Source organism: Eurosta solidaginis, chromosome 4, assembly GCF_040869045.1.
Source record: "Eurosta solidaginis isolate ZX-2024a chromosome 4, ASM4086904v1, whole genome shotgun sequence".
NCBI lineage: Eukaryota > Metazoa > Arthropoda > Insecta > Diptera > Tephritidae > Eurosta > Eurosta solidaginis.
Window position 1 is genome coordinate 120,766,510 of NC_090322.1, and position 25,067 is coordinate 120,791,576.

At 41.0% G+C, this 25,067-nt stretch overlaps 2 protein-coding genes across 7 annotated transcripts in view; both read right to left on the reverse strand.

Annotated features, from left to right (window-relative positions):
* Tao (Serine/threonine-protein kinase Tao) overlaps positions 1-25,067 on the reverse strand; it is a 201,589-nt gene that overhangs the window by 113,058 nt on the left and 63,464 nt on the right. For 5 of the 6 annotated variants that reach the window (XM_067782681.1, XM_067782680.1, XM_067782682.1 and 2 more), the window contains exons 2-5: positions 4,572-4,885; positions 3,987-4,491; positions 3,563-3,922; positions 2,971-3,495 (exon numbers count right to left, since the gene is read on the reverse strand). In XM_067782681.1, coding sequence (XP_067638782.1) covers positions 2,971-3,495; positions 3,563-3,922; positions 3,987-4,491; positions 4,572-4,801 — 1,620 coding nt within the window. In that variant the 5' untranslated portion in view covers positions 4,802-4,885. The remainder of the gene's footprint in view (positions 1-2,970; positions 3,496-3,562; positions 3,923-3,986; positions 4,492-4,571; positions 4,886-25,067) is intronic. The other variant, XM_067782683.1, reaches the window with a different exon arrangement.
* On the reverse strand, positions 11,023-13,844 carry LOC137248153 (uncharacterized). The gene is made up of 2 exons (XM_067779016.1): positions 12,511-13,844; positions 11,023-12,203 (listed from the first exon to the last, which is right to left on the reverse strand). The coding sequence occupies exon 1, from the start codon at positions 13,656-13,658 to the stop codon at positions 12,519-12,521; it is 1,140 nt and encodes a 379-aa protein (XP_067635117.1). The 5' UTR covers positions 13,659-13,844; the 3' UTR covers positions 11,023-12,203; positions 12,511-12,518.

A 25,067-nucleotide genomic window follows, 5' to 3' on the forward strand; every position in this document is an offset into this window, starting at 1 on the left:
GAGTCTAAATCGGCCTGAAGAAAGTTTAAGAAACCCGTATTCGCGGACAATAAGTGTAGCAACGTTTTACATCATCCGTATACATTATAGTATGGGAATGCAATATAATCTGTGGTAAGTCGTTTATTAACAGGGTAAAGAGCAAAGGGCCTAGTGACTTCCTTGAGGTACACCGGAGGAAACTCCGAACATTCCGAGAAATTACATTTGAACAGCAAAGGGCCTAGGTGACTTCCTTGAGGTACACCAGAAGAAACTCCAAACGATTCCGAGAGATTACATTTGAACAGCAAAGGGCCTAGTTGACTTCCTTGAGGTACACCGGAGGAAACTCCGAACGATTCCGAGAGATTACATTTGAACAGGACTTTTTTAGGCCAGTCAGATTAAAAGGCGAAACGGAAAGCCCAATAAGTCCAGGTTATGAATTAGTAGCGCATGGTTGACGGTGTCGAATGCTTCACTGAAATCAGTATAGATGACGTCAGTTTGCTTGTTAGCTAAAAATCCTTCCATAGCTATAGACGTAAATACGAGCAAGTTGGTAGTGATTGACCTTTGACGTATGAAACTATGTTGGCATGGAGATAAAAGGGAACTGCACTGATATTGAAGTTGACTGCTAACAATCTGTTTAAAAACTTTAGGAATATCTGAAAGTTTAGCAATGCCCCTGTAGTTCTCAACGTTCGGCCTACTACCTTTTTTATGCAAGGGTATAATAAAAGACTGTTTCCAAAGTGTCGCTAATGACGCAGATCCCAGAGATAATTCAAATAATTTTAGAACAGGCTCATATATATTTGCAGGCAGTACTTAAGCAAGCAACTGGGAACCCCATCTGGTCCCGGAGAAAACGTGGGTTTCAAAGATTGAAGACTCTGAAGAACAATATTACTGTCAATAGCAGGATTCAGAATTGAAATCGAGCTGTATAAGCGATACGGGTAATGACCAGAATAAAAACTGCTGGAGGAATAGGTTGACTTAAAGAATTCTGAAAATAGTTCTGCAATAATATAAATGAGGAAGGATACCTAGAAGCTTTCCGTTTGAAATTTACAAAACCTTAAAACTTTTTTGGATTTTAAAAAAATTTAGCTTTACAACAACTTAAGTATCCTTTATAACGAAGCTGATTAAGACGGTGAAAATTAGAACGAGCTACTGATATTTTGAAAAGTCTACAGATGCTCCAGATTTCTTGAATGTTTAATAAAGCCTTGATTTAATGTTATCAAGTCTAATAAGTTGCCTTGAAAACCAAGGCGGTTTATTCGCACACAAGGTGTGACGAATAGGAACACAGTTTTCAAAGAAGCTGTATAGAAATTGCTGAATCGACATCAGTGCAGTCGTAGAGATCGGACCAGTCATTGAGCATAATAAAATCAGTTTTCTGGAATCACCTGGAGCGGGGTGGAGAAATTGATTGGGTCATGCGGAGTTGAATGATATCGAGTGCTATCTCAAGCGTCGGATGTAGAGGGTCTTCAGGTAAGGATAATGGTGGAATTTTAGTAAGGACAGTACCCACCGAACCATCAACAAATACTAAATCCCGCAACTTATTTCTATAATTTGATACATTATTAATTTGAAGAAGGGATGAATCCAACAGGCATTTGAGAAAATCGTGTTCAATTGTAGGTGTTAAATAGTTTGAATCACTAATATTAACCCAAGTTACTGTAGGCAAATTAAAATCACCTACAACAACAAGTCGATCATTACTCCCCAACTTAGAATGCAAGTCGCGAATGGCCAAGCTATGACTAGTATACACATGCATATCCGAGCGGGGTGGCATATAAGAACAGCAAACAGTTACGCGAAAGACACCAAACGAAAATATAACTGCTATGAATTCTATATCAGAGACATCGTTCTGCGAAATAAGCTCAGATGAAAGGTTTGAATGAACAGCAATAAGAACACATCCCGCCCTGGAGATGCGGTCACGCCGATAAACAACACCTTCATTTGAGAATACCTCAGAAATGAAATTATCAGACTTTAGCCAGGTCTCCGTAAAGGCGATTACTTGTGCCGTAAAATTGAAGCTATTAAGGAAAAAAAGGGACGAGTTTTGATCGTAGCGCGCTACTTAGTGGCGAAAACCATGTTATTCTTGGCGATTTCACCGCACACATGCATAAACGGCGCTGCACCCACTCGAATCGCAGGTAACCGTCACAGCTTGCCTGAAATTTCCATCGTCAGCGCAGGGCGCATAAACTGCGTCGAATGGCAGCCGATGCTCAAGTCGCTTGCCGGCAGCACCTGGGGAAAAAATAAATAAACATTGCTAACCACACAACCCAATCGGCCGGCCGCTCATGTGCTACGCGTCACCAGTTTGGTCGCCTGGTCTTAACAACACATAGCTACTGGAAAAGACTACAGGCCTGTCAAAATGCTGCAATCAGAACTTCCACGGGAGCACAACGAAATGCTGAACTAACAGTTTTTGCTAAACTGTCACAAACCAGGACACCCTAGCAAACAACTGCTTGATCTAGCCCCGCCTAACGGGGGTTAAGGGAACATCTCCATAAGCACTATGATGAGATCAAGCACCTGACAACACAGCCGTTTGATTCAGCCAAGCATAAGAAGGCCCTAGCCAAAATCCACACAGAATCCGTAAACGCCTTTGCCAGGATTCGCCCAGTGACCCCTGTTATCAAGAAGATGGCTGATAAGCAAGAAGCTTTTTATGACAGAAATGCACTCGAATGGTTGCCAAACTACTGCCGAGGAGCGACTTCGCTTAGAAAAACTTTTTCCGAAGTAGTTTGACCGGGACTTGAACCCAGAACTTTTGGTATGCTGGATGAGCAAGCTACCACCACACAATGGTGGCCACTATACATAATTTAATAAATGTAAATTTGTGCAATAAAAACAAATATGAGGAAGAGTTTGATTGAGATGTTTTTCAATTTTTGTAATACGGTTATTTCATACCTGCATGTGTTCCTTTTGTTGCTTTGTTACAATGCTTGTAGTCCGAATAGTAGCAAAATTATTTGGACCATGCTCATTCACGGCATTCGAAATAGCTTGCTGCGATGATGCGGCATACACTGCCGCAGCGGCAGCGGAAGATGATAGAATGCGAGGCATACGATCACCACCACCACCCCCACTACTACCAACACCAACTCCAATAGCCTGTGACATCATGCCTGTACCCATATTTCCTGTTGAAGCTGGTGAGCCACCTCCGCCAGCTGAATGGCCTATCATCGACATCGGCACCATAGGCGCTGGTACTACAGAAGTTGAATTCGTAGGTGTAACATTGTTATTCATGTTGTGCATTATGTTAGGTAGAGGTGGCAAGTTCCGTTGACGAGATGTATTTCGTACTGAAGCTCCACATACAGCTGCTGCTTGAGCTGCTGCCTGCTGGTGATAATTAACAGCCATGTGCTGCTGGTGCGTCATTATGTGGTTTTGGGCGGTGGGAATAGAGTTCGATGAAGAGCTCTGTAAAATTAAATAAAAAATTTGTTAAGAACCTTTGCACTTGTGAAAAGGATTGGGATGGCTGTACTACTTGACTACTGGCCGCCGACACACCCACCGAGTGTATGGAGTGTTCAGAAGTAATACTATTACTTTTGCTACTATCGCCACCCGCGTGTTCATCCTGCGTATCATCGGTATCGCCAATCGCGCTCTCACTTTCGCAAGAATCTACCATAAGGATTTTCTTCATTTTACGATAATTCAAGTTGTCCAATTCGCGAACAGCAGCTTTTGTACGAGCGATCAATTCCAATAATACAATATCTGATCGCGGCTGTGTTAAAAATGAATGCTTTAGCAGTTTCAAAGATGACGGGCGCTCAACTGGCATCTTTTTAAGACACAGCTCCACAAAATTGCAAAACGTATCTGACCATTCATTTTTCTGTAGTATATAAAATGCATAAAGTAAAAAATTTTGAAAAATTTTAATTCACATATTTTCTTACCGATAAAGTAGGAGAGTCATTTTGAGCAATATGATAAAGTGCAGACATTGCGTTCATATTAAAATATGGAGGTTTTCGTTCTGCCAATTCAATGCACGTGATGCCTAATGACCAAACATCTACCTTTCCATCATATTGGCCTTCGTCCATTGCTAGAATTACCTCCGGCGCCATCCAATAAGGAGTGCCAACGAAACTATTAGCTGGGCATTTTATGGCAGCGCTACCAAAATCAGCCAACTTAACGATACCACTGTCCGTAAGGAGAATATTTCCAGCTTTTATATCTCTATGTATTCGCCCTAAACTGTGTAAGTAACTTAAACCGTTCAGAACGCCATCACAAATTGCAGCTATTTCATTCTCGTGCAATGGTTTCTTATGAACTTCAATAATATCCGAAGCAGAGCCAACACAATATTCCATTACCAGCCATGCCGTTGATTCGCGTAAATAACATCCCTTGTACTCGATTGTATTTGCATGATTCAATTGACGTAGAAATCTAGAATATCATATTTATGCTCAGCGTAATTGTCGCCGTATCTTATGAGGTACCATAACAAATATGGAATAACATTTTACCTGATTTCTTTAAGGATATCCTGCCATTTTTCGAGACTCTGTTTACCCAAATACGACATCTTTTTAATGGCCACGATTTCTTTGGTAAGATTGCAACGCGCATAATAGACAGCGCCAAATGAGCCATGACCAATCTCTCGTAGATCCTCGAATATTTTTTCAGGGTCATGTTTGTTGAAAAGATCGGCTATTTCCGGATCTTTAAGACTTCCAGGACGTGCTGGTGGCATCGTTGTTCATGTTATTTTCTCCTGAGGAAGTGCTTAGGTATGATATTTCCTTGGGTTTAAAGGGATCTCTGCACCCTCTGATTCCTTTAAATAAATTCAATTGAAGAAATTTTAGCATGATTCAAATGCAATAGGCTTGTTGAGTGTTTAAAACATGTTGTTTAGAATGGTATTGAAAAGGGGACAGCCGATATACATAAATCTTTATACGCAAGTGGGCAAAACTCACGGAGTATATAAATCTTGATCGCAGAACAGTATCGTGTGAGACATAAACTAGTCGAGATAAATATGGACTTACATATAGTTAGCTTAAATTACAAAGGGCCTATCCAAAAAATTTAAAACGTTACAAGAGAAGCAAAACCATTTTTTTCATATTCACCACATACATAAAAAGCTTAAAAGTGGCGAACTCCCTTTTGATTGGTTTTAACACTCTAAAATTTTTTCAGGGAGCGTATTTTAATATATCATACCAAAATCTACGACCATATCTCTGCATGGAAATCTAGGCTTCTCGGCTGTGAAATATTACAGTATCTAAAATATAGAAATTGTAAATTTCTCCTTCGTCTGATGACGCAGAATAATCCTGATTATCTAAATGAAAAATTGATATTTCCAAGGTCTGGTTTGAACGTTCCTAACTATTCTCTCCTCTCCTCTGCAAGAATATTTTTTGTCAATGCAGTTCGAGTTTGGAACTCTATTCCAGCTTCTAATCGAACGTTCATTCGTTCTTTCATAACTGCACTAAATATCTTATTAAAACTTGGCATGTGGGTTCCTTGGCGAAAGCGGATGATAACCAAGCCTACTGTATATATGTATATATAAAATTTTGGAAAACACAAAAAGCGTGATAATTAATTAAATAATGCACCTAAAATAACCAAGGATGTAAAAGATTTGAAGCCGTAATAAAAGTATGGAACAAAAACCAATTCATTAATTTTTAAGTAAACTCAATACCTTTTTTGGTAACCATTTTGTGAAATAACTGCTTTTAGACCATCCTCCATCGACCTGACAAGTTTTTCAGTTAAATCCGGTGAAATTTTAGGTCATTCCTCTAAAAGTGCTGCTTTTAGGGTTTCTTTGCTAGAAATATGGCTTTTTCTGGTATTTTTTCCAATAGAGACCATAAATTATCCATGGCATTTGAGATAAGAGACTGTGGAGCTGTGGTGATTCAATTTCGTGGGGACAATTCCATATAAACCACTGCTGCACAATTTCTGAATTATGTTTCGGGTCTTGTCTTGATAAAATCTAAAGTAACTCCGCAGACCCAATTTCACAGAACTTTGCAGCAAGTTTTCTTTTGAAATGTTAAGATACATGCTCTTATCTAAGATTCCGCCTATAAAACAAGGTTTCCATCGCCCGAAGCAGCCTACATGCTCAAACCACCCCCCGTGTTTCACGGATGCACGCAAATTTTTCGTATGAAGTTGTTTGTTGGGCTTACGCCAAATCATAGACCTTCCGTCCAACACAAATATATTGTGGCGAATGTTAGCAATGTATTTGGTACAAGGATTGTTTTTAAACAAAAAGTATAATAGGAATTACGTAAAACTTTGGCAAACCGTAACTCAGAAGCCATTAGTACTACTTTGAAATGTTACAGAACTAAGGTTCTTGGAATAATATATAAAATAAATAAATTAATGCAAGGCGCGATAACCTATAGAGATTTTAAGCCAATCTTTTCTTCCAAATTGCGTCGTACTCCTTTTAATTTGTTATACAAATTGGCGGGATGAGGCTTACATGTTTTAAGCCGACTCCGAACGGCATCCGCAAGCAGATGAGTTTTCATTGAGAAGCTTTTCATAGCAGAAATACACTCGGTGTGCTTGCCAAGTCACTGCCAAGGGACGACCCTGCTTAGAAACACTTTTTTCTAATTGAAAAAACTTAGTTTCTTATTTTTTGATGTTGCTTTGGCCAAGAGTGAACCTACGATCTTCGGTGCAGTAGTCGGAGCGGGCTACCACCACACCACGGCGGCCGTCAGGAGTTATATGTATTGTAACGAATTTCGGGAAATTCCGCTTATTTGCAACCTTCTGCTAACGTTCGAATCGCTAAACAGTCAAATAAATAACTCCAATATTCTGTATTGCAAAATTGTCTTTATTAGAATACTTAGGGAGTAGTACAGTTATACTTCACAATTATGCTTCACTTCGCAACTAATAGCGTGTTTAAATAAAACTGATTACTGATTACTCAGCTTGCGCTGCTTTTATACTTTCCGTTGCTTCGTTCGCATATTTCTCCAAAGGTCTCGTAATTTCGCGAACAGTTGTACCTCATGCTTGGTTAGTTACCAGCTATATACATGTATATCTGCAGTCCACGCCTCTCCCATAGTCATATGCTTGTGCATGTGTGAGTAACTACTTCGGCTGATGACTACATATTTGTTTGATGAGATATCTCTTCGTCGCCTTCTACATAAGTGTTGCTAGCTTTAATGTGTACATGTCAATAAAATTATTATGTTGTTGTGTGATTATTTACTAACAGCGTAGTGATGTCAACATTCGCCACACTGCCCTCCACCTAGGTCTGATCAAATCTCCCGATCTAACCGCTGCTAGCCTCTCCAAATGAACCACCCTTCTATTTCGTGGTTTCCCAATTGTTTGTATGCGGTAGATGACATCATTGATTCGCTTCACAACTTTGTATGGACCTTCCCAACTGCACCGAAATTTGGATGGAACACCTTTCCGCCGGTGAGGGTTGTATAACAGTACCAAATCTCCCTCCAAGAAACCTTCCGAATTATTGTTCTCGTCGTACCTGTGTTCCTTCTTACTACTCATAATCCTGGTCCGTTCCCTCACACTCTGTTGTTTGGCCAATGAACTACTTCGTAGGGCTTGAGCTTGACAGATTGGCATTGCATAATCAGTATCGTTTTGACGTTGCCCAACAGTATTCCCCCTTTGCTTGAAAGCACCCCTGCATTAGGGTTTGTCAATGCCAGTGTTTTCTCGCAGGTACCTTCGGTTTGGATTTGTTTGGCCCATTCATTCCATCAACCTTTGCCTGATCTACTGCTTTTGACTTTCGTGGTCTTTGTCGAATCTCCTCCACCAACACTCGCTTACTGCTAAACCCTTTCTCCAAACTGAAGTTAAGTGGTACATTCTTGTTCTTATAGCGCATAATCCTTCTTTGCATGTCGATCCTGATGCCATGGCCAACTAAGAAGTCCACTCCCAATATGACTTCATCACCAAATCGAATTTGTGCAGAACCGAGACCTTCCCAATTACGACCTCACATGTCACTTGTGACCGTACGAAATCTTACTCCGAGTAATCGCTTTACTCTCCTGATGACCAAATCAGATCGGGTTATGGAATGAGACGCGCCCGTATCTACTGTCAGTAAACGCTCCTTGCCATCCACGTTTCCTGTGACGGTAAGACTGCTCGATTTTCTTCCGATTTGTGATACAAATATTACAGGACATTCAATAGCTGAAGCAAGGTCTCGATCTTTAAATCTGGCTCTCTCTTGCTCATCTCCTCCAGCTTTGTACTTAAGACCACCCATGCCGCTTTTTCGATCCTTTCTGCGCCTCCAATATTGTGTTCACCCAGTCTGGCCTTTCTACTTCCATACGGCATGCGTTGAAAGCTGGCTTACACAGAAGCGATGCTATTTCCTGAGTCAGAGCATGCGATACTGTGTCATCAAATGTTGGCTTTGGGTATGCCATTTATAAAGCTCTGAATTTTTACGCTTTCGGTGTATTCCACGGATGCGTCCGCATTTGCCAAATGAGCCAACCCTTCAACATCCAAAGCAAACTCCTTCAACGTCTCATTCGCTTTTTGGTAACGGTTTTGCAACTTAATTTGGTACATCTGCTTTCTATGCTCGCTTCCATAACGTCTCTCGACAGCGCCCACCAATGCTTTATATCTGTTCCGTTCGTACTCTGGAATAGTCTGTAAGATTTCAGCTGCAGGCCATTTCAATGCCACGAACAGTGCAGCAACTTTATCATCCGCATTCCAGTCGTTCACTGCTGCCGTCTTCTCAAATTGAAGCTTGAATACTTGGAAAGGAACAGAGCCGTCAAAAGATGGAGTTTCTACCTTCGGATTACTCCCTGGAATAGCTGGGCGATTTAGTTGGAACTCCTGTATACGACCTCTTAAATCATCAACTTCTGCGTGAAATTTACCGATTTTTGCATCCAGCTCTTCGAGCTTTGATGTTCCCCTTGCTTCCTGTGTTTCTAACTGCGAAGACATTTGTGCCACCTGCAATGATAAGCGCTCTTCTTGTGCTTCCATCTTGGATGTTATGCGTGTTTCCTGTGATTCCAGTTGAGATGCCATTGTCGATGTTTGTGCAGATATTGCAGCCAATACCATGTTCAAGTCTGTGTTCGTCACTGTCTGCGTTGTTTCGTTTTTTGAAAGACATACTCTTCAACATTGACTCCTTCCAATACCATAGCTACCATTAGTCGTGTTTATAGGTCGGAGTTATTGCCGGATGTATTCAATCCACGGCTCCACAACTCCTTCTTCAGTTGCTGGATTTTTAATTCACTTAACTTTGCCAAGTTGTTATCGAAATCTTCGGAATTTATTCAACAATTCGTCTTCTGAAGCCAATTGTAACGAATTTCGGGGAAATTCCGCTCATTTGCAACCTTCTGCTAACGTTCGAATCGCTAAACTGTTGAATAAATAACTCCAATATTCTGTATTGCAAAATTGTCTTTATTAGACTACTTTGGGAGTAGTACAAATATACTTCACAATTATGCTTCACTTCGCAACTAATAGCGTGTTTAAATAAAACTGATTACTGATTACTCAGCTTGCGCTTCTTTTATACTCTCCGTTGCTTCGTTCGCATATTTCTCAAAAGTTCTAGGAATTTCGCGAACAGTTGTACATCATGCTTGGTTAAGGCCGCGGCACAATGACATTTTTCATATAGATGCGTTTAGCACAAGCTTATGCATTCTAATAACATCGCCACAATCAACGAAGATGTTGCGTTTGTAAATATGAAGAACTTCAGACTTGGCAATTGAAGTTTATGACGCCTTGCGCATTCACATACAAAATATCGCGAAGCACTGTTGTAAACATTCTCCCTATACAACAAAAATACTTGCACATATTTGTGTCGTATTCCATTGTTATATTGCAGTTTTTAATTGCGAAAAATGTTGGAAAATTTACCACCCAGTGGGAAAAATAATTTCACTTGCAAAGCGTGCCATCACCCTTTGCCAAAGCAAATGTCAAATTCTTCTTCTTATGATTTGCTTACAACAAAATTTGGGAGTTGGCTACTTTTCAATATCAGATGACGCCAGTGTCGCTCATTCTACCGTTCTCCATAAAAATACGTGCAATCTACTCATAATGCATAAGCTTGTGTTAAACTCATCTATATGAAAAACTGCTTATGTGTTGGGGGTTTTAGTTACCAGCTATATACCTACATGTATATATGTAGTCCACGCCTCTCCCATAGCCGTATGCGTGAGTAACTACTTGGGCTGATGACCACATATTTATGTTTGAGATATCTCTTAGTCGCCTTCTACAGAAGTGTTGCTAGCTTTAATGTGTACATGTACATAAGAGTGGCTGCTTCATGTTTTTGTTGTTGTGTGATTATTTGCTAACAGCCTAGTGATGTCAACATTCGCCACAGTATGCAGATCTGTAGTGGAATTCACTAATTTTTAACGATGCGATTTGTCGAGATTTTAATTAACGATTTTGTCGCTTGCCTTATCGATTGTACTATTCACTAACTTAGTTTTAACGACTCGAAATAAATGACATTTAAATTTCGTTTTAATAGTAGAAAGGAGGCAGCACAGCTTAACGAAACCTAAAAAATTAGAAAAGCACAAAAAGAATGCCAAAAATAATTAAATTCCGTATACTAACTGCTTTTAAAAGTCATTATTGTGAAGTTTTTACCTATTTTAACAGAAGGTAAGTAAATGCGGTATATTCTTGTACCCCTTAATTGACCATCAAGTTTGAGAAATAATATTGCTACGAATTTACTTGCAATTCCTCTTATTTCAAATTCTCTGCTAACGTTCGTATCGCTAAATTGTTGAATAAATAACTCCAATATTTAATAATGCAAAATGGTCTTTATTAGACTACTTTCAAAATAACAATAATATTGCACGACAGATAGCGTGCTTAATCAAAACTGATTCTCCAGCCTCTACTGTTGTCGCATTTTATACTGTCTGGTTTCCTCGTTGCATACTTCTAGGCTTTTCCATCCCACAACTTACTAGTTAGTTATCAGCTACATAATCACCAGCCACAACTACGTTTATAGCTTCTCATATGAGAGTGAGTAATACTTTCACAAATTATTGCCCTCGATTGTGAGCACCTCACATAAGATATATGTATGTATCTAAACGCCGCTAGCATCTCCAATTGTACCACTCTTCTACTTCGTGGTTTCCCAATTGTTTGTATGCGGTAGATGGTATCACTGATCTTCTTCACAACTTTGTACGGGCCTCCCCAACTGCACCGAAATTTGGATGGAACACTTTTCCGCCGGTGAGGTTTGTATAACAGTACCAAATCTCCCGCCAAGAAATCTTCCGAATTATTGTTCTCATCGTACCTGCATTTCATCTTACTACTCATTATCCTGGATCGTTCCCTCGCACTCTGTTGTTTGGCCAATGAACTACTTCGCAGAGCTTGCGCTTGAGGGATTGGCTTCGCATAATCAGTATCGTTCCCAGGTTTCAAAACAGTGGTACGCCCTGGCTTGAAACTACCCTCGCATGCCCTCTGGGAAATTCTTTCCTTCGTTTTCGTGCGTCCCTTTGGTTTTGTCAATGCCAGTGTTTCTCTGACAGGTACTTTTGATTTCGCTTTATTTGGCCCATTCGATCCATCAACCTTTACCGTACACTTCCGTGGTCTTTGTCGAGTCTTCTCCACCGGTACTCGATTACTGCTGAACCCTTCTTCCAAACTAAAGTTAAGTGGTACATCCTGGTTCTCATAACGCATAATCCTTCTCTGCATATCGATCCTGATGTCATGGTCAACCAAGAAGTCCACTCCCAATATGACTTCATCAACGATCTTCGCCACAACGAATTTGTGTAGAACTGTGACGTTTCCAATTAAGACTTCACATATCACTTCTCCCTGGTCTTGGTTATACTCGCCAGTGACCGTACGCAACCTTGCTCCAGGTAACGGTTTTACTCTCCTGTTGACCAAGTCAGATCGAATTAAGGAATGAGATGCGCCCGTATCTGCAGTCAGTACACGTTCTTTGCCATCCACATTCCCTGTGACGGTAAGTGTTGCGCGTATTTTTAAGCGCGACAGTCGAACTATTTTTTATGAGAAAAGAAAACACAATTTTTATTTAGCAGCGTGAGCGCTTTAAAACTTTTGTATTCTTTCGCTATATTTTTGCAACTGTAACTCACTGCACAAGTGAAAATGATTTTTATGCCGGTCAAAGTGGCCTGACATTACAGTTAGTTTTTAGTAAATGACATAGTATATGAATGTTCAAGTTTGCATGTATGGAAATGAGAAGAGAAACTTCAAATAGTAATGATATAAGTACATGTGAAACATATGCGTATGTGTATGAATTTAATGTTAATAAATAAACGAGCCAGAACTCCATACCAAGCGACTTAGGCATTGCTTACTGCTCGGCCGTAGTTTTTTGTCGGTAACACTCCCGCCCCCGTAAACGAGCTTTCTAGAGTTTGTTTACTCTGTTCAGTACCGACATCCAATATTGCTATTTTTACGATCGGTCGATGAAGTATTCCTGATTTAGTCGCTACCATAGCACTTCTGACTTGGCCGTCCTTTGCTCTTACAACATTCACGATTCTCCCCTTTGGCCAACTATTTCTCGGTAGGTCTTGGTCTGCAATTACTACAATATCACCAACACATGCCGGGCGTTTTTTCACAAACCATTTGGTACGTCGAGAGATTACTGGTAAATATTCCCGCACCCATCGGTGCCAAAAACGGTCGGCAAACTGCTGAGTCAATTGCCAACGTTGCCGCAGACTAAGGGTGTTGCTACCTATTGGCTTGTAGCCATCCGATGACCCAATCAGCAAATGATTCGGGGTGAGAGCCTCATCGTCACTACTTTCCAAGGAAACAAATGTAAGTGGTCGTGCATTTAGTATGAATTCGACCTCGCTCAGGGCACTCCGCAAGCTTTCGTCGGTAAAGCTTGTTGACGGTAGTATCTCAAATAGCACTTTCTTGACTGATCGCACGAGCCTTTCCCATGCGCCTCCCATATGAGGGGTACCTGGTGGATTAAATCTCCATTTTACTTCATCGAAAGAAGATACTACAGCAGCCCAATCCGTGTCTTTGAGGTTTTCGCAGATGATCTTCTCTGACGCTTTAAAATTGGTGCCATTGTCCGAGAATATCTCCCTTGGATACCCGCGCCGAGATACGAAATTACGTATTGCCATGACACTAGAGCTGGTATCTAAGCTATGAGCGACTTCAATGTGCACAGCTCGTAACGTTAAACACGTGAATATAACGCCCCACCTTTTTTCTCGCCTTCTACCGACGGCGACGAATAAGGGACCAAAATAATCAATACCAACATATGTGAAGGGCCTCTCAAATGCAGCGATCCTTGCCGCTGGCAGTGTTGCCATTTGTGGCGGTTGTGGCATAGTACTAGCGTTTTTACATTTTTGACATTCCCAACGTACCTTCTTATACAATGCTCTCAGTCGGTTTATAAAATACATACCACGAATCTTGTTGATTACTGTCTCATGCATCTGGTGATGAAATTTTTCGTGGACCCAACGAACGATTAAGAAAGTTATATGATGAGAGTTCGGCAGCACTGCTACGTTTTCGTGGTTATTTAAGTGTTCAGTTCGGCTCTGGCATCGTATTATGCTGTCCGTATCTAGGTAAACATTCAGGGTAAAGAGTTTGCTTGATTTTTCAATTGTCTTACCGCTTTTGAGACAGCATATCTCTTCACGATAATCTGTGGACTGAGCATACCTGATTAGGATACGTTGCGCTTGATGAATCATATCAACATCGATGGCTGTTTTTCGCTCTTTTGCTTGCACAACTGAGTATAAGCGGTCGATGTATAATAAGAACGTAGCCACAGCTCGATATAAGCGTTTCCAGCTTGAGAAATGATCCACATTGAGCAGTAGGTTAAAAGCAGGTGTCTGCTTCATATGCAATATGTAGTGTTTTACTTCCGAGTCGTCGCCTTCTTTGAGGGTTGATTCTTCGCACTGCGGCCAAGCTTCCGCATTCGACATTAAAAAATCCGGGCCGGTATACAATAGGTGGTAGTCATGATGTCCAGTTATTTTCGTAGCTAAATCGGCTGGATTATACTTCGAAGGAACCCATAACCATTGACTTACATTTGACATTGGTGGAAGTTTTTAGGATCCATTCGCATCCATCTTAGCACCGTCTTCGAATCAGTCCACCAATATTTAGATCTTATGCCAATACGTTGTGCGTTGCTTACCATGTTCGCCAGTCTAATGCCTGCTACCGCTGCCTGTAACTCCAACCTGGGTATCGATAATGGTTTTAGTGGCGCGACTTTAGACTTGCCGGCCACGAGAGTAACCTCAACGTCGTTTTCTCTTGGATACACGTAAGTAGCAAACTGCAGCGTACGCATTTTCGCCAGCGTCGACGAACGTGTGAAGCTGAACGTCTTCGGCGTCTTTCAGCAATAACGAATAACATCGAGGTATTTCGACAGCTGTTATTAATGGCATAAGGGTCTTCCATTGGTTCCATTTGTTGATTAGATTGTCACGCAGCGGGTCGTCCCAGGCGATTCCAGAACGCCACACATCTTGCATCAAGATTTTCAACCCCACGGTGTAGCAACAGACAAATCCGAGAGGGTCGAATATCGACATTAGAACTTGGAGGGCCTCTCTTTTCGTAGGTGTGATCCGTTCGTTAACGACGTCTCGTCGAAGTCTTGCAAATCTGAAAATATATTTAAATTTATCGCTTATGGGATCCCAAAACATACCGAGAACTTTCGTGGTTGATCCCCATTCCTTAAAGGACTGAATTGAGCTAGGAGCATTTTCGAGCTGCTCTACGACGAATTCTGAATTTGAAGACCAGCCGCGTAAATTGAAGCCAGCACCCTTGTGAATTCGTTTTACTTGTTGAGCTAACTCTAGCGCGGATTGATCGTCGTCTCCACAGTCGATAAAATCATCCACGTAATGACTTCTTTTAACGGCTTCTGCGGCACGAGGAAGTTCGTGCTTAAAATCATCAGCATTCCTGTCGCGTATGTAGTGAGCAATAAATGGCGCGCAATTTAGGCCAAAGGTCAGCGCCTTCATGACGTAAATGCTTGGCTGTTGCGGATCATCGCCGTCGTCGCACCACAAAAATCGCTGAGCATGCATGTCACTGTCCTGAACGTTGATGCGGTGAAACATCTCCGCAATATCGCCACATATAGCAACTCTTCCCACTCTGAAAGACAATAAAATAGTAACGAGCGGGTTAAGTAAGTCTGGGCCACTCAGCAGGAAGTCGTTGAGTGAAGCTCCGTTCACCTTCGCTGCAGCATCCCACACCATTCGAAGCTTACCAGGCTTATTTGGATTTTTTACAATGAAGATAGGCAGGTACCATATTTTATCCTTTGCAACAGCAGTATCTGTCTGGGGAAGCTTTATTGCGTAACCTTTTGTGACCAAGTTATTGATCTCCGCTTGGATGTTTGATTTTAGCACGGAGTCTTTAACGAATTTTCTTTGCAAACATAGTAATCGCTTCATAGCATAAGCATAGCTATCTGGTAGCGATACATCTGAGTTTCGCCATGGCAACCCAACTTCGAAGTGATTGTCGACCCTTCGACAAGTATTTCTCACAATACTTACGGCTTTAGTATCCTCCTCCGATAGCAGCTGAGTAGGTTTGGATGACTCTAATGAGAAGTATTCTTTCATACTCTCGTGTAACTCGTCGTATCGTTTTTGACAATCGCACGTGTGCACGCTTAGTCGATATTCGCCAATTTGTCTTGAATTACACCCTTGTAATGTCCATCCCAAACGCGTCTTTGACGCTATGGGTTGGAACCATGTTCCTTCCCTGGTTTTGAGAGGAATTGCCAGTTTCCAGTTGTCAACACCGATTAACAATGAGGGCTTCACATTCGTGTATGATACAATTGGCAATCCTGCTAAGTATGGATATTGGCGCACCAACGCGGATGCATCGATTGACTGAGCTGGAAGATCCAGATCGTCGACAGTGTGTATATTTTTCAAAGTGTACTTTCTGTCATCGTTCACACTGGAAATTTCTGCAGCAGCTCTTACAGAATTTTCTTCAACACGAGTTGTGTTGCCTGTCCACCTTAGACAAATAGGGTCTCGTTCACCTTCCAAACGAAGTTCATTTAGAATTCTCTTTTCCATTAGTGTCACGGATGAACCTTCGTCTAAGAATGCGAATGTTTCCACTACTTTGTTTTCCGAATAAATTTTAACTGGAATGATTCGGAAGAGTGGTTGCATTTGTTCGCGATCACTGCTGTGTGCGTTTATCTGTCCGTCAGAGGGTTTATTCACGTTTGTACTCACGGCACTGGTTTTATCGTGACTCATTTTATGTAATAACTGATGGTGTTTTATAGTGCAGCCATCTACTCCACAAACCTTATTTAAAGTACATTTGCGTCTATGCGGATTCAAGCATTGGCGGCACAGACTCTTTGCTTTCACTTCCTCCCACTTACGTTGGAGTGGTAGACTTCTAAAAACGTCGCATTGAGTCACTTTGTGGGCAGAGGTTTTGCATATTATGCATTGTTTACCCTTTGGTACATTATGAGTTGCTATAGAATGCGACGGGTTTGCGTCGATTGTGTGCGTGTTGACCGTAGCATTGCTTTTAGTTGGTGCAAGAGATACGACAGTACTGGCTGCTTCGGCTAGATGGTATAGCCAGTCGCTGAACTGTTTCACGACGGGAATCGTGTCGTCTTTTGGTTGGACTGCCCAATTCAACTTTTGGCTATTGGGAAGCTTATCAACTAACTCCTTTACTAGCAGCGGGTTATGCATATGCGCATGCATTTGGCAACCTTCCATTGTAGCGCAAATGTTTCTGACGCAAAGTGCAAATGCAATAAGGCCTTCCAGCTTATCTTTAAGTGCTGGCAAGGCTCGAGCTTTACTTATTGCGCGCTCAAGGATATGCTCAGGTCTACCAAAACACATTCTAAGGGTCTTTATGATCTCTGGAACCATTGCTGGTAAAAATAACTTACTTTTCACCATCTCTCGCGCCTTACCTTTAAGACTCGCTTGCAATCTAATTAAGTTTTCAGCATCATTGTACCCTGCAACAGTAGTGCTGTTTTCGAAGCTGCTAATAAACAGCGGCCATTCTTCGGGGTCGCCGTTGAAGACCGGAAGCTGTTTGGGGATAGCTTGCCTCGCTGCTAACTGTCCAGGTGTAGGTCCGTGGATGGGCAGTAAACTTGAAACATTTGAAGAAGGCGACTCAGCACATTGCGAGAGAATCTTGTATTTGTTATCCAAGTATAACTGCTGAATTTTCATTTCTTCTTCCAATCTTTCAAGCTGCAGATTCCTACACATTTCGGTGTATAATGGCACCTGCAGGCCTTGAGACGTTCGCATATCTACCTGCCGCATGGGTGGAAATGCTTTCGGCTGATTGTACGGTATACCATTTGCAGAGATGCCGGCGCTGGTCGATGCGAATTGTAGCGGCTGCGTTAACAGCGCTGCTTGATTATGCTGTGACGTCAGCATTGAACTAGATGGCGGCTGCAGTGCTTGTACTGAGGTATTAATGCCAAAATTCCAGTTTGTATGACCCAAAGTGGAGAACGTCGTTGACACTGATGGTCGAGTGTAACCAGCGGTGATGGTGGAAATTACTGGGGTAGCTTTTGACATTAGTGGCGGATTAGCTCTTGATTCCAAAGTACTTGCTGTTGTTGGCAACGGTGAAAAATGCACGTGCCGGTTACCTTGCTCGGCAGTTGGCGATGATGAAGAAACGGGTTGCGCGTTGGTGGTTGGTGTATTGGTCTGGCAGTTTTCACAACTCCAGCTTACGTTAGCCACATTGCTATCTACTCCGACACAGTGAAAGTGGTACCAGGCGTCGCAGGAGTCACACTGGACCATGCTCTCTGTATCCGTTTCGTCACACTTTTGGCAATTATTGCCTGTTGACTGTTTTTCTTCATTTACCATGATAGCTAATATTCCCGGATTTTATCAAGAGTCGGTTCGCGAACTTAATAAACGTAAATAGAAAAGTTTTAAAGATTTGTTGCGCGTATTTTTAAGCGCGACAGTCGAACTATTTTTTATGAGAAAAGAAAACACAATTTTTATTTAGCAGCGTGAGCGCTTTAAAACTTTTGTATTCTTTCGCTATATTTTTGCAACTGTAACTCACTGCACAAGTGAAAATGATTTTTATGCCGGTCAAAGTGGCCTGACATTACAGTTAGTTTTTAGTAAATGACATAGTATATGAATGTTCAAGTTTGCATGTATGGAAATGAGAAGAGAAACTTCAAATAGTAATGATATAAGTACATGTGAAACATATGCGTATGTGTATGAATTTAATGTTAATAAATAAACGAGCCAGAACTCCATACCAAGCGACTTAGGCATTGCTTACTGCTCGGCCGTAGTTTTTTGTCGGTAACAGTAAGACTGCTCAATTTTCTACCAATTTGCGACACAAATATCACAGCACATTCAATAGCTGGAGCTAGCTCTCGATCTCTACATCTTACACGCTCTTGCTCATCCCTTCCATCTTTGTTATTAAGACCACCCATGCTGTTGAAATCACTAGGATCAAGATCGCAATGACGTGCAATATGACAAGGCTTCCCGGATTTGAAGCATTTGATAACTCTTTCACTCCGCTTTTGCGATCCTTTCAGCGCCTCCAATATTATGTTCACCTAGTCTGGCCTTTCCACCTCCACACGGCGTGCTTTGAACGCTGGCTTACACAGAAGCGATGCTGTTTCCTGAATCAGAGCATGTGATACCGTTTCTGTGAATGTAGGTTTTGGGTTTGCGTATGTTGCTCGCTTCGTTTCTATATCCCGTATTCCATTAATAAACCTCTGGATTTTTACCTTCGGTATATTTCACGGGTGCGTCCGCATTCGCTAAATTTGCCAGCCTTTCAACATCCGACGCAAACTCTTGCAATGTTTCACCAAGCCTCTGGAAGCGGTTCAGTAACTCCATTTGGTATATCTGTCTCCTATGCTCGGTTCCGTATCGTCTCTCTAGATCGCCGATCAATGCTTCATAACTGTTCCTTTCGTACTCTGGAATCGTCTGTAAGATTTCCGCTGCAGGCCCTTTGAATGCCACGAACAGTGCAGCAACTTCATCTTCCGCATTCCAGTTGTGCCCTGCTGCGGTCTTCTCAAACTGTAGCTTGAAGACCTGGAAAGGAACAGAACCGTCAAAGGATGGTGTTTTTACCTTTGTATTACTCGCTGAAACTGTTGGGCGATTCATTTGCAACTCCATTCCAGTTGTTCCCTGCTGCGGTCTTCTCAAACTGTAGCTTGAAGACCTGGAAAGGAACAGAACCGTCAACGGATGGTATTACTCGCTGAAACTGCTTTGTATTACTCGCTGAAACTGCTGGGCGATTCATTTGCAACTCCTGTATACGACCTCTCAAAGCTTCTATCACGGCATCAATTTTGTCCTCGAGCTGCACAATTTTTGTATCCTGTGGTTCCAGCTTTGATGTTACCCTTATCTGCTGTGCCTCCAGCTACGAGGATATGCGGGTCTCCTGTGCTTTCAACTGAGATGTCATATATGTCCTTTGCTCTTCCAGTTGGGATGCCCTATATATTTTCTGTTCTTCCAGTTGAGTTTCCATCTTGGATGTCATATGAGCCGTTTAATTTGAAAGTGGCATAAGTCATTTCATGTCGTTTAGGTTCAGTGATAATTTGTTTGTATCTCTCCTTGCCTCCAGTTTGTTAAGAGTCCAATATCCAAAAGATGCAATTCTTATTATTATTTTATAATTGTAGAACCATCTATATATACATTCGTTCAAAAATAACAATGCATTTAAGACCACGAGTTGGAAATGACTTATTCTACTTTCAAAATAAACGGCTCATATATGTCTTCTGTTCTCCCAGTTGAGTTTCCATCTTGGATGTTACTGTCGACGTTTGTGCAGATATTGCAGCTAATATCACGTTCAAGTCTGTGCTGGTAACTGCCTGCGATGTTTCGTTTTTCTCTTAAATTTTTGTTGTTGTCTCGTCCCCATCAGGATGAAAAACATCATCGTCCACATTAATTCCTTCCGACTCCATAGCGTCTCGTAGCCGTGCTTGAAGTTCGATCTTATTGCCGGCTGTATTCAATCCACGGGCTTCCGACTCCTTTTTCAGTTGCTGGATCCGTAATTCACTTAACTTCGCCATGTCCTTGTTGTGGTCTGCAACTCTGGAATTTATTCAACAATTCCTCTTCTGACACCAATTTTTACGAATTTACTTGCAATTCCTCTTATTTCAAATTCTTTGCTAACGTTCGTATCGCTAAATTGTTGAATAAATAACTCCCATATTCAATAATGCAAAATGGTCTGTATTAGACTACTTTGAAAATAACACTTCTATTGCTCGACCGATAGCATGCTTAATCAAAACTGATTCTCGCGCCTCTACTATTGTCGCCTTTTATACTGTCTGGTTTCCTCGTTGCATACTTCTAGGCTTTTCCATTTATAGTTTCTCATATGAGAGTGAGTAATACTTGCACAAATCATTGCCCTCTCTTGTGAGCACCTCACATAAGATATATGCATGTGTTTGTGCGTTGCTTCTCCTCTGCGTTTACGTACATATGTGTAGACATAATGATTGAATTATTGATGTGCATCGGCTTAGAGATGATAGTATCCCTTAGTGCTGCTAATATTCGTTACAATATCATGAACCAAGTATGGGGTTAGTCGGTACAGCTTTCGAAAATCCGTTGCATTCAATTGGAATGGGTTATCTACTTCTCTAAGAAGGTGTCTGTCCACTTGCGACGGACTTAGTAATTCTTCGTCCTGTGATAAAATGTACGCCAAGTATTCAAATGTCATTTGATTTATAAATATGGCAGCTTTTCGTGTTTTAAAGTATTTAATTAAAGTTCCTATTTTCTTTTTTAACTAAAATATTAAATTCGTGATTTTTAACGCAGCGCATTTACTTGCCGTTTATTTAACAACGCAGCTAATCGTCGATAAACAAATATCGATACAAAGTAGCTACTGAATAACGAAATCGTTATAGCTATCGATTCGCAAATAAAGCGATGGCAAATGTCGTTAAAAAAGTTAGTGAATTCCACTACTGAGGAAAATTAATTAAAAAAAAAAATATGCTTAAAGTATATTGACGAAATCTTCGCGATAGTAAAAAGAAATGACGTGCAACAGATCTTAGAAGCCCTAAACAATTATCACAACAAAATTCAATTCACATACGAAATGGAAAAAGACTGCAGCATTCCCTTCCTCGACGTCAAAATACACAAATGTAATGGACATCGCGCTTTTGATTGATATGCAAAACCTTTATTTTCTAGACGTCTGATAAACTTTTTCTCATCACAACCCCTAAAATATAAAGTAAATACGGCAAAGTCTTATAAGAAAAATACTAACAAAAAGCGACGAAAAATTGTGGGATAAAAACCTAGGAAAAATCACCGAAATCTTTAAAAATAATAATTATCCGGGCACTCTAATAAAAAGTTCAGTTGATCTCAAAATAATGGAAATAAAAAAGGAACAAAATAAAACAACAATACAAAAAGAGTAAGAAACGAAACAATACTTTAGCGTAACATACATACCTAAACTTACGGAGAACTTCAACAAAAACCAACAACAAACACAAAATTGCACTTGCCTACAAATCCAATCATATATTATCGACCATATTCACAAAAACAAATAGCCCTATTGAAAAGTTCCAACAAAACAACGTTGTATATGAAATAACATGTGAAGGCAGTGAAAATGAAGAATGAAAGAAAATATACATAGGAACAACAAAACGGCCACTAGGGGTTCGGCTTGCAGAACACGACAACATTGTTCTACTATTAGCCAAATCTGCCAATTCACATTCATCACTTAGTAAATTGGCATTTCCTCTAATCATCCTCTCCGCTGCAGGGAGAGACATCTTATTTACAATGCTTACTTTGTTGTCATGGCTCACTTTTGTGGAAAAATGTTATAATCCGACCAGCTCGTCGCATAGGTACCACAAATGTGAATGCTAATTTTTTTTGATGGTTTTAGCTATCTCTTCATCAATTGCGCAGTATTTCGCAGCCTCTTTCCAAAACATTAGGTAATTGAAAGCTTCATTGGAGCATTGGAGTCTCTACCCAGTTTTTCACGTACAGAAGTGCTCCAAAACGTATAAATCTATCCAAATTTTTTTCTCCTTGTTTGTGAAACGATAAACTCCTTGATTTTGAAAAAGGTGCAATTTATATGCATAAATAAGCTTAACCATCCATCGAGCGTGATATATTGGCCCAAGTGCTCTCCAGTGCATTTTTTCTATTGGTTGCCCCAACAGCGTCAGTTCAATAAGTTCGAGGTAGTCATCTCGAGGATGAGCTTTCTTACTTAGATGATGAAGCAAGGACTCGATGGCACTATTTCTTAACTCAGCTTCTCCAGGAGAAAAAATTAATGGTGTGTGGTCTGGTCGATCAACTTCATTCCATGATTCCTTCAATATGGGAATTTCAAGAGAGCTTGAAGGTCCCAAACATAATGTAAATACTTTGCTCAAAATTACTTCCATTACGTGATGGCGACATGGCAATCATAGAAGTTCTTTGTTCAGCTGTTTTTCAAAGAAATTGCATACACCATTCTTCATACCGGTGTTGACGCTTGTTGCGTCAAAGCCCATACCAATGACTTTATCATCGAGATGCCATATCTTAACAGTTTTAAGTACTGCATCTCCAGTTTTCGTACCTGTTGCACTAGCCAATTTTGGCACCCCTAGCAGTTTCTCATTTCCATCACCATAGGAAGCTAGCACTGGTAGTCTGTCTACTTTTTGTGAACCTAAAATGTCAGGAAAGATCTTGCTGTCCCAATGAGCAATAATTGGTTCTTTTATGTCTTCTAAGTTTGACATCATCTCTGTCGAAAAATTCTGCCTTGCTGCTTCTCGTTTTCTTTTTATCGAACTTCTTGAAGGCGGCAATAGAAATGATAAGCCTTACAGCCTCACGATCGGACACTTAATTCCTGTCTAAAGCCCCTGCCACATTCATGTCAAAAAAGCTCTTCTTAGCCTTTGGTTTACCGGAACCTGTATTCCCCAGAGTGAGACCAACCCCATCAGACTGGCAATTAGCCAACTCCCTCTTCTGTGAGGCCAGAGTCAGATGGGCAGTGGAATCCTTTGAGAAATACTAATCTCCGGGGGTGGATGGCATCTACCCGCCGCTAATGCAGCAAGGGACACAGATTATTCCACATCTCGCCAGGATTATAAGAGATAGCCTGGCACTGGGATACATACCCATGATGTGGAGAAGAGCAAAAGTGGTTTTCATACCAAAAGTAGGAAAAAAAACAGTTCGCAAGCAAAGTCCTTCAGACCAATAAGTCTAATCTCCTTTGTCTTGAAGGCAATGGAAAAGATATAAGACCAAGAAATCAGGTCGACCGTTCTCAAGAGCTGGCTTCTACATCATAGCCAGCATGCCTACAGAGCGGGTAGGTCCACGGACACAGCTCTGTGCCAATTAAAATCTGAAATACAGAGGGCGTTCGAAACAGAGGAAACAGTGCTTTGCGCTTTCCTTAATATCGAGGGTGCCTTTGACAACACATCTCACGAAAGCGTAGACATAGTACTGCAGAGAAGAGGAATTCAGATGCCTATCCAGAGATGGATTGGCAATCTACTCCGTACAAGAATCGCTGAAGCCCATGTAGGCAACAGCACAGTTAAGGTTAATACCAGAGGGGGTGCCCCCAAGGAGGTGTCCTGTCACCCCTACCGTGGAGCCTAGTAGTGGATGAACTCCTGCAAGAACTATCAAACAGTGGCATAAGATTCCAAAGGTTATGCTGACGACGTCGTCATAATTTGTATTTGTATTTATTAGGCAATTCATCCCAGCACAACAATTTGGCAAAAATTATTTTACAGTGCTAGTCGGTAAAAGGCATAAAATAGGAACAATTTAAACTTGAAACTTAAAGCTAATGACTATGGCTAAGAAAAGGTTACAATAAATATATTTAATAAATAGTAAATAAATAAAATAAACGAATGATAGAGTACATTTGCTTAGAAGAAATCAGTATTTTAATTGTCTAGGTTATTATAGAAACTTGTTAATTCTTTATTGAAGAGCAGAGCATTGCTTATAAGCCTAAGTCTAGAAGGGAGCGAGTTCCAAAGACGTATGGAAGTAATGAAGAACTGGCGAGATATTAGCATACGATGTCTGAAGTGGGTAAGGAGAACAGATCTAGACGACTGGAGAAAATTTAGCCTCCGATACAAATAGTCAGGTTCCTTCATATATATTAATTTATGTAGCGTAGTGAGCGTTTTAAGTTTATAATTGCAAGGGGTAAATTCGAGACATAATACAAAGAGCATTGAACATTACAAGGGGATGGTGCGCCAGTGTGGGGCTTAACATTAACCCATCTAAGACAACCATCATCCCTTTCACTAGAAGAAGGGTCCTACGAGCCCTGAGAGCAATAACAATAGATGGCGTTGCAGTAGAATATGGAACCGTTGTGAAATACTTGGGGGTCATTTTTGACATAAGCTCCTATGGACACAACACTTCGACTCCTTGGAAACTAGCGCTACGAAGTCCATCATGGTATGCAAACGTCTAGCAGGCAAATCATGGGGCTGCAGCCCACATGTGCTAAGATGGATGTATGCCATGATAGTAAAACCAATGATAACATATGGCTCGATAGCCTGGGCATCGAGAACATCTCGGGCGACGACGAGGCAAGCACTGACAAAACTTCAGCGACTGGCATGCGTGTGCATCACGGGAGCTATGCGCACATACAACAATACCCTACAA